The sequence below is a fragment of the Ctenocephalides felis genome, unplaced genomic scaffold (assembly GCF_003426905.1).
Source record: "Ctenocephalides felis isolate EL2017-DRISC unplaced genomic scaffold, ASM342690v1 CF-g0.4_SCAFFOLD_01604, whole genome shotgun sequence".
Taxonomy (NCBI): domain Eukaryota; kingdom Metazoa; phylum Arthropoda; class Insecta; order Siphonaptera; family Pulicidae; genus Ctenocephalides; species Ctenocephalides felis.
The window spans coordinates 54909910-54925172 of record NW_020537758.1 but is presented as its reverse complement, the minus strand read 5'-3'; the positions used below and the strand labels follow the sequence as shown (position 1 = coordinate 54925172).

Below are 15263 nucleotides of genomic sequence, written 5' to 3'. Positions count from 1 at the left end.
AATAAATCGATATTAATGATGTTCGTCTGAATTTATAATTATCTACTGATTTTCATTTCCACATTAAAAAGTATAAATTCTTCCGCGCGGAGGAATTCCACACACTATTTTTTTTATTTAAAAATGGAAACTGAAACATTTTCTAACCTCAAAAAAGAAACGTCAAAAAAATCTACACGTGTTAACCAATGTCATTTGACATTGGACTGTCAAATGATTGTCCAATAAAAATATGTGTAATTAATTATGTGCATAAATAAGTTTCTAGATATCATTCCATAGTTTATATTAATTTATTCAACACATGGCACGACTGATTTTGATAAATCTTTTAATCCTTTAAATATAAATTAGAAAAATTACGAATCAAAATATATTTATTTCGTGCTTTGTGTTAAATACATTATTATTATATTTTTACTTCATTTTATTATAAAAGTTATTTAAGGTTTGGCCTTGTAAGTTTGATATTTAAATACTTTGTGTATACATTTTAACAATGGCAGCAACAATTGGAAGAAAATTAACAGATCAGCTAAAAAGCAAAGAGTTCAGACAATATTTAATGAGGTAAGTTATTTTCTTTAAATTATTTTACGTACTTAGAATATTTCAATATTCGATTATGGTCTTAGCACTCATTTCTGGGGACCTGCTGTGAATTGGGGCATACCTATTGCTGCCATAACCGACTCATTCAAAGATCCGAAGTATATAAGCGGAAAAATGACTGTTGGTAAAGTATAATTCTTTTACATATATAGAAATCATTGTGTACACGTAGTCTTGTATTCAATAATTGATATAACAAAAAAGTAAAACCAGAATGTAGTCTTGAGACTATAACGATTACATTAAATACACTTAAGTCTGTTTTTACACGGAGATTGGTTCCAGAAGAAGCCGTGTAAAAAAAGACATTGATCTTATACAAAAATGGGTGATTTGTCCTTCTCTCTAAAACCTATTAAAATTAGTGAAAAACAAGAATTTTCAAGAACAAGAATTCATGTTTATTTTAATAATAATTCCCCTAAATTAGTGCTATTCACATTTGCTTTGACCAGTAAAAATTGTTTGTACGCGCTAAAGGGGAATTCACTTAAATCTTTAAGCTAATGTTCGCAAACTATCGATACTATCGATGGTTTCAGACTTCTTTCTTTCATAAATACTTTTTTGTGATATGAACATACATCGCAAAAATTAAATTTGACAAAAAAATTTAAGTACATAAAATTTCAAATCGCGCTAAATGGAATAAAATCGTTTAAAAAACTTAAAAAAAAAATTCAATTTTCAAACTGTGTTATATCAAAACCGTGTACAAAAAGACCGTGTAAAAACAGACTTAGGTGTAGTTTAAATTATATTATTATAAATTGTAAAATTGTTTTCTCTGTTTTTTATTACAGCTCTAACATTATATTCCTGTATTTTTATGAGATTTGCTTGGAAGGTCCAACCTAGAAATTTATTACTTCTTGCTTGCCATATAACAAATGCAACAGCACAGGTTGTTCAAGGATCTCGATTTGTAAAATATCATTACTTATCAGACAATACGAGTGATTTACAAGTCAAAGAAGAACAGCATTGATTTAGTTTAATTAAAATATGATGAAAGTACAAATATATAAACATTGAAGATTTAAGCATATATAGGTAGATGGAAAATATCTGTCATACTTATTGCATTAAATGCGAACTATTACTGCAATGTGTATCATGTATCTAATTAAAATTAGTTAATTGAAATTTTATCTAATTGTACATTCCATTTAAGCTTTATTGTATAATGAAAATCATTATATGCATTCCACAAAATTGTAAAAATTAAGTGTAGAATTTTTATGAATATATATAAATGTTTATTTTATACTATATTTATTATATGCTTAAAAATATTATCTTATTGATGAATTATAATAATTATCACAAATTTTATTTTGTTTTGAAAGTTTATTTTGTTTTCAGTAAATGCAATTTGCTAAATTTGTGCTTTCTTGTCGCGTGAAGTCACTCAGAATCAAAGTCAAAACTTTGCAAAAACGGCTACATCAATTTTGAAAATTCAAATGCAATTTGATTTTTGATCAAGTCAGTGACAACTTGCGTTGATTTGTGGGACCATCGGCCGAACCGTTTCTTTAGAAGTAGCAGATTATGAAAATTTAAAAACCGTTTGAACGATATTAGTTGGTAATCATGCTGATTAGTTTTTGGTGAATTTCGTCCGAAATTTTTTGACGAATCTGATGAAACTTTGAATAGCGATAGATCAAGGTTTTAACGAATATCCTAAATTATAGGCTTACGGAAAGTGGTTTAATTATAAAAAAATATTGAAGTTTGTGTTGTTGAATGGCCGAATGCTTATTAAAGTATTTTAGTATTCTATTATAAAATATTATTCATTAATATCAAGAAGCTAATGCAACTTTTGTTTTAAGGCTTTAAGGTAAGAGTTCATTTCCGCCCAGTTTCAGAAAAAATAATTTTTTTATCATAGTTTTTCAAAAATGAATATTATAATTAAGTTTTAAAATTTAAATACATAAAAATAAATTTAAATAATGCACTGTTTACTTATTGCTAGTGTTAGTTAGTTGTTCGTAAGTAATTTATATATCTATTCTCAGAAGTGAACTTTATATAATAACCAGAAATATTATTATGCTAAGTATATTCGACAGTCATAACAAGAGTAGAATCTAATTTCATATTGTTTTTATATAGTGTTTGATAAGATTACGTTATCGAAATTTCAATCTTAATGCAATCTTTATTACGTACAGGTTTGATATGTAAACATCGATTTAAAATATACATACATTTGAGAACAATATCCACGAAACACGTGCGGTGAAAAAATATAATTAATTTTATCTTGTTTAAGTAATATTTTGATGTTTTCAAATTAATTCGTTTTTTATTCAGATGCACGCAATAAACTATTATACATCAAAACAGTAGTAATGTGTGAAATACTTATTTTAAACATATTGAGCAAGATTTGACGTATTTTGGGATCAAAATGTTAATAAAATATTATTATTTATATACAATTTCTTATATGCAATTATATACACGCAATCGCATAGTAACACACAATTTATGATTGCAAAGTGCGGTGTTTGCGACTTATTTATCGTAATATACAAATAATACATTTTATATAAATATGTCAGCAAATATAAAAATTGTACATAAATACATTGTATTTAAATTCAAAACACGGCAGTGATCCAAAAAAAAATTATAATACCGATATACTTAGGTTTTATTAGATGTATAATTGTAATTTTACGAATGTGACTACAATTTTTAATATAAAGTTAATTTTAAATATCAATAACAATTTATTTAACCCCTTAACTTACAATTTAGATTCGAAAATGTCGGCCCAAAGTTGTTTAAGCTGGCGCGGCGTTATGACTATTTTCTCTCATAGTGTACGGTTTATCACAAAAATAAAAATAATTTTGTGTTTTATAGTTTCGTATGAATAAATATTTTATAATACTTGCATTCAACATACCGGACCATGCCCGAAATGCGTAATATTTGCTTCTTTCCCGAATATCGTACGCGGGCTATGCCCGTAATATTCACTTTTGGCCAAGCAATTGCTCGCGGGCTCTGCTCATCATTTTAAGTTAAGGGGTTAACGTGATTTTTATAAACTAACCGAATAGATCAAAGCACCTAGTAATTATATATACAACTAATTATTTAAATGCAAAATTTGAAGTCAAATGAAAATTTTGTTGTTTAAATTAGAGTATGGTTGCTCAAGTCGTACCACTGTCTAACAAGTCAAGAAAAGCCGTCCAAATATATTCTGTCTGATGAATATAAATTATACCTATTACTGTTAGGTAAAACTATTTAGTTGTTTAGGCAAACTTTTAAAATTGGAAGGCTGTCCGACTTTGTGCAACAGAAATAATTAAAAAGTAAGCTTCTCATAAAGTTTCCTCTAATTTTTTTGATTAAGTCGAAGCCTTTTGTGGCAATAAAATGATTCTGACATTTCTTATACTTATGTTACGTCAAGAAAGTTTTATGTTTTTTTTATAGCAAAGCTTTTTCTCAAATTCGGAAGCACCAAGCAGGTGTAAACAATAACGGGTATATTTTCATGAACACTTTTATCGCCCATTGCTAAAACCCAGAAACTTTATAATTTTAAAACTGCGTTTGTTTCTTTTAAGCATTCTAATTTATTTAATGATTCTGTTCTACTTGATAATTAATAACTAAAACAAGTTGATTACAGACTGAATTATATATAATACTTTTTAGTAATAGGCACCACTAAGGCTATAGTTGGTGCGACTAATTGGAAAGGCGCATTAACCGTACCGAGAGCACATTCAAAAAAAACGCAAAAACATATATCTTAAGTAAAAAAATAGTGATTGTTGTCATAAGTCAAGTTAATAAAAGTTCAATAAATGCCAAATATTTTCTTTTACTAAATTGCACTAAATATTAAAGTTTTATTTTCTTAGGGGGTACCACATAACCAATCTTACGGAAATATTTTATAATCCTTTAAATAGATCTATAAACTTTGTTTGATAACGTATTTTCAATTATAATTTCATCTTATTTGTCGCACTTGGCTCAATGAATTTCTGGTCACATTACTTTAAAGTCGGATAAAGAGATCAAAATATTGATCAACATTTCACGCTGTTTCTACAATATAACGATGCTTAATCCGGTCGTTCTAAAGGGTCTCTCCTAAATTATTTTGCTGTGAGCATTGTGTTTCATTTTATGATATCGAATTTATCAACGTCGCGAAAGAAGAGTGGCGTGGGATTATTTTTTGGTGTCACATTCAATGCGATCTCTGGGGATTGAACAGTGCGAGAATTGAGTGTAAGGCCTTGTCTTAGCAATTTTGTCGTAGCGTTGAAGGGCCCAAGGACGATAAACAATTTTGACAGGGCCGCTGTAATATTTTGACATTACATATTCTTATACTACAAGTTTAAATTCATTTCGCTGAAAATAAAGTATATGACAATGTTTTGAGCAATTGTTAAGTTTTATAATCTGCTTTTGCAATAAAACTAGTTGGTATTGGTATTTTGCCTTGAGGCAAGTTACATGAACTTCCCGATATGTGTAAATAATCGAGTTAATCAATAAAAAAATATTAATTTATGAGTGATTAAAAGTATTCCGAGCGGATTTATTACATATAATTAAAAACGAACGAAGACGTTAACTCGCTCGAAGCTAATTCTCAAAAATCAATAATTTTTATTTTTGAACCAGTTTCTATAGGACTTTATGATTTAGTATGTTTATTAAGACCAAGTACTCTATTGTTATACCTAGTAAATGGTCTAATTTTAATTTTAACAAACGTCAAAAAAACTACTCATTTTCTTAAACTTTGGTGAATTTTTAAAATTAAACTACTTGTCGTAAGGCATTAATATTTCAGTACATTCTGTAAGACCATGATATATATCGTCAAAACAAGTTCCATAAAAATCGGATTAAATTTTTTGTTCAACAGTTAATTACAAGGAAGTGGCTCGGTAGATTTTCATCTAAAACTAATCAGCATCATTTCCACCTAATATATTTCGAACAGTTTTTGATTTTTTAAAATCGATTTGGTAGTATGAGCTTAAATGTCGACAAAAAGTTTAACTTTTTTTTTCAAATTACAAAGAAACGGCTCGGCAGATCGTCGCACAAAACTGACAAACGATAATCCTTATCGAGATACATTAAATGGCTTTTAAATTTCTGAAATCGGTTCACTCGTTCTTAAGCAATCGTCGATGATCGGTAATTTTGACAAACGCCAAAAAAACGATACTAATTTTTGCAAATTTTGACGAATTTTCAAAATTAAACGATTTGTCGTAGGGCCGTAATATTTTAGTGTGATTTACCTACCGCTGCCCCTAAGACTATGGTATCTACCACAAAAAAAATCATAAAAATCGTCAAAATTTTCACTTTTCTGCGATTTACAAAGAAACGGTTGGGCCGATCGTAACGCAAAACTGACAAACGATAGTCCTCATCGGGAAGTTCATGTAACTTGCCTCAAGGCAAAATACCAATACCAACTAGTTTTAATAGTATTAATAAAACCAACACTATCAATCTATGATCGAAGAAAATATATTTGTATACTGTTAATATATGTGTATGCAGCAAATGGATTATTTAATATAACTCATTTTTAAAGCTTTTTTATTGGATAATAAAACTTATTTATAAAAGAGCAAAAGAATATTTGACGAGTATGAAGTTTCGATATGATAAATTATAACCTATATTTTTAGTATTAGATTATAAAGAAGTTTGCATTGTTTATTGACATAAAAGTCGAACAGTATAACAGTACAAAAAGTAAGCGACATACCTGAACTTCGAGCTCGAATCCGGGCAAATAGGTGACGGGCACCGGATGAAATGGGCTGTCGCTCGGCGACGTCCTGAACTCGAGCAGCATTTCCGGTCCGCTGGTGACGACGTCCGGAAATGCGTCACCGCCGCCGCCGCACAACCGAGCAAGTTCCGGAGACGAGGACTCCAGGCCGTCACGTATCGATAATTGATCTTGTGCCGGATCGCATTGTTCCCAATTTCTATAGATGAGAAAATAATCACATATAAACAAAAATTAATCAAAATAAATAACACTTTTATGTTAAACAATAATAGATCTATACTCGAAATGCTGTGTTATCTTACGTGCAGGTTTTCTGAATTATAATAAGAGAGCGGAATAAAAGATAATGTAGTTGTGGAGTGGAATATTTAACATAGTTTATTTTCCCTACGATGTGTTTGGCTTCATTAGAAAGTAAATAATCAAGTAGTTAGAAAAATACCTTTTTCAAGTCCAGACTTATGAAAATCTGTTTAATTTAAATTGAAATAACTATCATAATTTCTCATATTTATATTTCCATGTTAATGATAGATTTTAAATATTGTTATATCCAAATAAGACAAATTACATCAAGTAATTTCACAAATTTTGATAGTTATCCTTAATAAAGGAAAATCTCAATATTTTTTAACATCAAAAACAACTGTAGGGTAGACGACAAATTTAAAACTCGGAAATGAGGGAATTTAAAAAACGAATTAATTTTGAAATACCAGAAAATATATTTCCGTACAATGGGAGAATTCATACCACTATAAAAATTATTAATGAACGTTATCAAAGATTTTTTTCCAGAATTGATCTCCTTATGATTAATTTAGTATTTTTTTTTAACTTCCCGTAGGGTAAGTTATTGTAATGGGCCGAAAATCGAAATTGATTGTTACATTTCTGGACGTTTTGAAGGTTTCTGAACATTTTGGCATACTTCAGAAGAAATGGATGTGTGTGTGTGTGTATGTATGTATGGATACAATTTTTCGTTCACGTTTTCTGGCGTACGGGTCAACCGATTTGAATGGTTCAAAAAACATTCAATTCCTATTCATAAGGAGATGTGCTGATTAGTTTTTGGCAAAAGCAGGTCCAGCAGTTACGGAGATAAAGAGCAAAGAGTGTAGAAGATAGAAATCGAGTTTTTGAGAGAACAAAGCATCCGATTTGAATGATCTAAAAACATTCAAGTGGTAGTGATTGGGGGAAATGGTTATTAGTTTTTAGCAAAGGCAGGCCCAGGCATTCCGAAGATACGGCGCTAAATGTACAAAAAATGGCAGTATTTGAGAGATCCAAGCGTCCAATTTAATTGATTCAAAAAACTTTCTGCTTGTCTTAACAAAGTAATTGATTATGGAAAAAAAAATTTCAACTTTTTTTTTTTTAAATTTTGTATATCGAAAATAATTCAGATTTTATTTTTAATTTTGACTATAGTTCTAATATACTTTATACAAATTATTTCAACTTTGCAATTCAGTTTATATATAACTTATTATTATTATAAATATTAATTGTAACATTGTCTAATATTTATTATTATAAATATAAGACAATGTTACAATGTTTATAATAATAATCTATTTGAATACATTCTGTATTCCTCGAACATTTCGTTACGGTACGGGAAGTTCCAGCAATTTGCCTTAAGGCACGATGCCACACACCCCACTAGTTTAGATATTATATCTAATTGTCATATTATATCATGGGTGCTTGTAATACACCTTTTGTGTTGTCTAATTTTTTATGATTGTTGATAAGAAATAAGCACTTATAAATAAAAAAGGAGACACTAACATATAATCAACAATACATACGATCTACATTAAACTAAATTAAATATTAAATTTAAAATGACGTTCATTAGAACAGCTGCTCATAAATTCATTACTTTTTCCCAACTTTTCTTAATTGCTTGTATTCTTATATATGGATATTGAGAGATGTTTTAATATTCACCAAGCAGAAAGCTGATTTCGTATTCAATTTTATAATCTATTTGAGTTGAATACATAATGAAAATATAAAGAAAAAAGCTATAATTTTATTTCAAACTGTAGAGAAAGTAATGAAACTACTGTCTACTATATCTGCGTTATGCAGCCATGTTAAATTTAAGTTTAATTATAATATATGTTTAGATATAAAAATTTTATTACGTTCATATTTTACAATCAAGTTATGATTGTTTTTTGAGTTTTTTAATGTTAATCTAAAAACTTTTTTATGATGTTTAGCTTTAGTGTGCGTAATTTTCTTACAAGTTTTATGCGTCGTTTGTAGTTTGCATGTGTTGGTAAATTGTTAGAGAGAAAAATCCATGAATATCTCAGGCCCTCGAGATTAATTTTAATCTTTAAATTTTATATAGATAGAACTAGATACAATATTGATAACTCATAATACTAATAGGAAATATAAGCTATTTCCAGAATAATCTCATCAAAAATGTGTATAAACCGATAATGAGAAATTAAGCGTTTTAATATGTAAGTAAGTTTTGAAATATTTAAATTAGATTAAAAATTACTAACAAAATTGCAAATAGCATAAATGTAAATTAGTAGTTAAAATTTTACCTGTTAAACGTTACTAAGCACATATCACAATTCACAAGTTGCGAATTTTCATATTTGACCGTCATTCGACGTTTTGACTTATTTTATTTACTTCTGTATGAGCAAGTGTAAATTCAATTCAATTTAACTGCAACAGTAAATTTTCTAATGCAGATTTTTTTTAAATTAATAATTTTTTATATTGTATGTTATTGTTAACTTATTTTACTAGTTACATATTTTTTAGGGTAGGGCGCTGCACAAAGGTCCAATTAGTAAGTAAACTGTCTAAACCGAATGAACTACATCACAAACAACCATCGTACTATGCTCAGTAAAACTTCCAGCATTTATAGAAATGTGTTTTTAATATATTTAACTTCCCTTCTGAAAAATGTCTTCCTTCTAAAATATTTGTGATTTTGAGTAATATTAGGAATTAAAATAAAAAAAATGAACAAAATCGGACCTGTTTCTAAAGATTTACTAATATTACCCTTTTAATACCTTTGTTGCTTTATTGGCATGACTAGCTCATCTATTGTATAATATAAAATGAATATTAGAGAAAATATTTTTATGATATATGTTATGGGCTAGATATTAACTAAATTAAGTTCGAATAAAACATTTCAATTATATTACATGCAAACTGCGGCAAAGTAAATACGGATGAATCTATCAGTAAAGCACCCCTTCTTGGAAGACGGTAGCCAGGGATTAAAAGGTTAAGTAGACACATTTCCGGGAACGAGATTTAATTTGTTAACGAATGCTCAGGGGAGGTTTTTTCCTTTTAACGCATGCGGACATAGAATATTCTAACGCCATGATCATAATGTGAAAGTAATTTAAAATGAATACTAGTAGTGTATGGCATCGAGCCTTAAGGTAAATTGCTGGAACTTCCCGTAACAGAATTAAATATTCGAGGAAAGAAAATCAGAAATCGTGATCGTGATCAATGCTTAATAACAATCATTTTATACATATTCAAATAGATAATTATAATCACAATATATTTTATAGTTCATAAAATATACAGTGACGACCTTATCGCTCAAAACACCTGAGAAAGTTTACATTAGCAATAGGTGCCAAATAAATCTATCTGATGATATATTTCTTACGATCAGAATAACGCATTTGCAATAGTGACTTTTAAAAATTCATATTTAAAGTATAAATCTTTGTATATTGTTGAAAATTTTGAATTTTTTTTCGGCAAATTTTAAAATTTGTTTGAACCGTTGGTAAACTTTAAAAATTAAAAATTTTAGTACGAAACTCAACAAAATTTTAACAAAAAATTAGTACTCATTTTTATAAACTTTATCAAATTTCTAATAATTTGATGTGCACACGTCTTATGTGGGTGGTAAAAAATGAGACCACCAAATATTTTTTTACCAAATATTTTTCCCTCTGTATCTCGAAACCGCTAGACCTGCCTTACCAAAAATTTCATTTATTATTCATTTCATCATTACATGTAAAATGTTTTCTGAATCATTCAAATCGCGTATTCCGTTCTCTCAAAAACTGAAAAATCGTTTTTGACACATTTTCCCCCATATCTCCAAAACGACTGAACCTGTTTCCACCAAAAACTTATCAGCACGTCAATCAATAGGATGTTTTTCAACCATTCAAATCGGTTGAATTGTGCGCCCAAAATCGTGTATCCAAACTTACATACATACTACACATGCACACACACATGTACATCAATTTTTTCTGAGGTATACCGAAACGTTCAGAAACTTTTGAAACTTAAATATATGCAAAAAAAATTCATTTTCGATTTTTTGGCGATTACTATAACTTACCCTACGGGAAGTTAAAAAAGCTCAATTTTGATGATTTTTTTATTAATAAGGTCATGGTAATACAGTATATACTTACATTTTACAGACTACAAGTGGTTTAATTTTAAAAATTTCTCTAATGTTGAAAAAAATGATGGCAAAAGTGTGATAAGTCAAAAGTAATGTGATAATGTGATAAGTTAAAAATTCAATTTTGTCAACATTTTCTCAGAACTAACTAAATAGTTTTGGGTATCGTTTGGGCTTCAATCGTAATTTTATCTATATACTTGTAAAAATATTATTATTTATCATTAAATCTATATGAATGTAATGAATTATTATTGAACATGATTATATGACATGCTAAGAAAAGAAGTAGAATTTCCAAAACATACCAACTTCAAAGATATAAATTTATAAACATAATACACAAACTTTCAAGATATGAAGCTCATGTTCTCAAAACTTTTTCGCAGTTTTCCTCTTACAAGTGCAAAAATTCTTATACATAAACTTGTTAGTCTTACGAGTGCTAGCAAACACATATTTTATTTATGTACAGAAGCTTATTTAAGTACATACATTGGAGTATGCGGGCTGCTCGTGATCTTTTTTCATTTTGTTGTAATATTTGCAAAAGCCTCGAACTCATATATGACAAGTTGTTTGTCACACAACCTGAACGAGAAGTGGATGAGGCTTGTAGACCTATTCACATTATTATAAAATATTTTGTTTGCGACGTACCTGACATCGCAACATGTTTTGTGTCAGAAGAAAACGGATGACAAATGCGTAGCAACCCACATCTGAGATACTAGTGTCATGAGTAACGGCTGCCCGCTAAAAAAAGTTATATTAAAGCGGGTTGAAGCGTTTTTAACACGATTGCCAATTGACCCACGTCAACTAAATGTATGGAGAACTTTTGATAAAGTTTGCAGCAATTGAGTCTTGTGATGTTTGAAAATTGATTAACAATAAATGATGAAATAAAAAACATATAATAATAATAGTTTTATATTATGATAAGGTTCACAGATGAACTTACACTTTTATCATGCTAGTAGCCGTAAGATCTGAGAGAGCCAGAACAAAAGAAGCCACCATATCCAACTCCCGCAAGAAAAGTGACACACCTCAAAATGTTTCAGAAATCACTTTTGGTGCTCATTATATATGGATTAAATTAATCTTGAACTCTAAAAATTGTCATGAATTGGAATAAAAATTTGGAAAAATGACACAAATTAGAGGCGATTTTTAAAAGTATTGTATGGTATGGAGTATAAATTGCCATAAATCGGATTTGATCTAAGATAATAATTTTGTTGTTGATGTATGTGTGTTGTTGTTGATACACCATAGTGCATGACATATAAAGTTCATGTTCTTTATTTAAAAGTGTTGATATAAGAGTGGAAGCTTATAACAGATAAAATCGATAAATTTGTGATTGCAAACTGTATTATTATTAATGAACCTTATAACTGACAAGTTAATAAAGGCGCAAAACAGGCAAACATATTTAGTTTTTTAATATTATACAAAATCAAAACTCTTTCAGGAGTTAAAAAATATGTGCTACATACTGCAAATTATACGAGTTAAAAAATTTATATGCATTAGATTTTTTATTATGAATCAATGGGTTTTCTAAGTGCTATTTAAGACAAAAATTCAAAAAAAAAAAAATCAAACAAATCTGTTTCTGAAGTCTCTCAGTATAAAACTTTCATTGTCTCGGCTATGATAAATATAATCTAGACGTATGAAGTTATGTTTAAAAGATTATTTATTGTTATTTCATACTATTTTTATTTTATGTTTTTGATCAGCGATTGCAAGGCTACTCTAATATTGTTAATATGTTAACAATCTTTCTAAAGACATAGCGAAATCGCTTCTAGTATAACATATTCTATAAATTCTTCTATAGCATGATCGTAACGTAATACTGACAACTAAAAATAATCTGAATAAAATATTTCTATGTTTTTGCTGAAAAAATGTTACATCTGACAGAATCGGGCGAATATAAATTTATAGTGGAAAATGCCAAGTAAGCTTACATAGACATATACACGGTATTAGACAACCACAACTATATATATATATATATATATATATATATATATTTAGGGTGGTTCCTTAATATGGCCATTTTCGAATTTTCTTGCTCCTAAGGGCTTAAATGGTTCCAAATTGATAAAAAACAAAATCAAACTTCGTATGGAAATCGCATAGAAAAAATTTTGAAAATTAAAAAAAAATTTTTTTAGGTATAACTTAGCGACAAATGAACTAAAAGTGAAAATTCGTGTCACTTTTTATTGAAAATTCGACGCTCTGCAAAATTTTTGTAAAATTTTTCATGCTATTTTCATACAAAATTTTGATTGAATTGCGCTCTATCTAACAGACAATATTAAGAGCTAAAACTTTCAGAGAATAGTTTTTTATTAATTTGGAACCATTTAAGCCGTTGGGAACAAGGAAATTTGAAAATGTCCATAATAAGGACAACCCTATATATATATTCTATATTATATATATATATATATATATATATATTCAAAAAGCATTCAATTTGTAAGGGTGAGAAGAGGTGGTGATTAGTTTTTGGCAAAGACGGGCCCAGCTGTTTCAGATATAAGAAACTAAAAGTGTAAAAAAGCGCAGTTTTTGAAAGAACAAAGCTTCCGATTCAAATGGTTCAAAAAACATTTTGCTTGTGAAGGAACGATCAGTTTTTGGAGAACACAAAACATTATTTAAAAATTTCATTTTTTTTCATTTTTATAAATGTTTTTTTAAAATATCGAAAATGATTCGGATTTTAATTTTGATTGTAGCTTAATTTCTTAAGCTCACTTACTTGAAATAAATTTATATGATTTTTAGCAATATGAGATAGGTACTTTAATTCTAACTTCGCTTGATTCGGTTTTGTTCATTTAGTTTTCATGTGAACATATAAAAACGTCATTGTCCAATTTATAATCCCCTATATTTCGTCTGTGAAATACAAATAATAAAAGTTAGAGTAATTATAATGATATAGTTAATGATAAAATTTCTCAAATATTTCATTATGGTACGGTAAGTTTTAACTATTTGCATTGAGCTACGATGCAGTGCACCACTAGTTATGAGGTTTTAGAGAATATAAACTAAAACGGCTATTAAAACAAAATCGACAATTGTAAACCCAATTTATATAATGAGAAGCAAATAATTTTACATAAATTGAATATTTATTTACTTACACAGTTACTCTGAAACAGTTCGTACTTAATAATAATAAATATTAAATAACACTCGAAGAATATCTAAATCTTTATTTTAATCTATTATATGCATGTAAAACAGTTTTATATAGTATGTTCTGTATCCCGTCGTAAATGTTTGCATTCAGCAAAAGTTCGATTGAGTACAAATTTTATTAAGAAACCCGCTTGTATCCGTAAAAAAGTTTTGCTGTTAACAGCGCGAACGTAGACGCATTAGTTCGTCCCTTTAAATCATCCGTTTACAGATATTCTTTTGAGTGTTATTCGGGGCACGTTCGGTCTCGGAGAAAAAGCTCGAGAAGGGCAAAAGCTCCGGAGGGTGAAAGCTCCGGGAAGGCTCGGAGAACGGAGCCAACAATGTATGTCTGCGGATGAGGCACATATGATAACAGTGTTTTGTAATTACAGCGAAAGATAGGCGGATCTGTCGTTGGCTAGACACGCCCGCCCTATATGTTATTGTACGAGACCAACATATGAAGTACGACTAATCTACATAGTGCACACATAACGCGCACGAATTTGCATAAACGAATAGCGTCGTCTATCAGTCTTGTTAGAAATTCGTCCCGGTAAATTGATTCACAAAGCACACGAGAAACTAAGATTGCTAAATTAATTTGCAACAGTTTATGTGCATTTCGAATCGTACTTGGAATTTTAAGTCTTTGTGATCAGAAATTAACAAAAATTTGTGCACTAATATAACAAAGTTTTTTGATGTGACTCAAAATAATATCTGAGTTATCTGGAGTAAATTAAAATCCCTACACGATTTTTTTTATTAGTACACGACACGTTCTACATGGCAGATGAAATTTATAGATTTCACACTCACAATAAACAAAAAAAATAATTATAGCAAAAATTTCATAAAAAATACCAAATATTAATAATCAAGCTTTAAAATAGAATATATGTTATACATTTGTATTTTTAAGTTATTTGTAACAGTAAGTTAATTGTCGTTGTTATTCAAATCTTCGTGCTTCGAATTATTTCACATAAAATTAAAAAATAAAATATTTTTTTTATTTTAATTTATAAATGAATGTTTCCATATTTTCATTAGGGGGAAGTCCCCGAGTGCCGAATGTCTAAGGTTATTTATTACATTATTACATTTAAAAATATTTTACGAAAGATTTATTAAATTATGACT

The 15263-nt window shown here is 28.7% G+C and overlaps 2 protein-coding genes across 2 annotated transcripts in view; one reads left to right on the top strand and one right to left on the bottom strand.

Annotated features, from left to right (window-relative positions):
* LOC113373953 overlaps positions 1-15263 on the bottom strand; it is an 89399-nt gene that overhangs the window by 8361 nt on the left and 65775 nt on the right. The window contains exon 6 of the mRNA XM_026614216.1: positions 6407-6632. Coding sequence (XP_026470001.1) covers positions 6407-6632 — 226 coding nt within the window. The remainder of the gene's footprint in view (positions 1-6406; positions 6633-15263) is intronic.
* LOC113373071 (mitochondrial pyruvate carrier 1-like) lies at positions 412-1660 on the top strand. The gene is made up of 3 exons (XM_026613400.1): positions 412-570; positions 636-736; positions 1416-1660. The coding sequence occupies exons 1-3, from the start codon at positions 500-502 to the stop codon at positions 1598-1600; spliced, it is 357 nt and encodes a 118-aa protein (XP_026469185.1). The 5' UTR covers positions 412-499; the 3' UTR covers positions 1601-1660.

Bases quoted from the DNA above. Each gene is read 5' to 3' on its own strand.
- LOC113373071 (XM_026613400.1), top strand. From the start codon at position 500: ATGGCAGCAACAATTGGAAGAAAATTAACAGATCAGCTAAAAAGCAAA. The intron at 571-635 runs GTAAGTTATTTT...TTATGGTCTTAG, and splicing joins TTCAGACAATATTTAATGAG to CACTCATTTCTGGGGACCTG. The intron at 737-1,415 runs GTAAAGTATAAT...TTTTTATTACAG, and splicing joins AAGCGGAAAAATGACTGTTG to CTCTAACATTATATTCCTGT.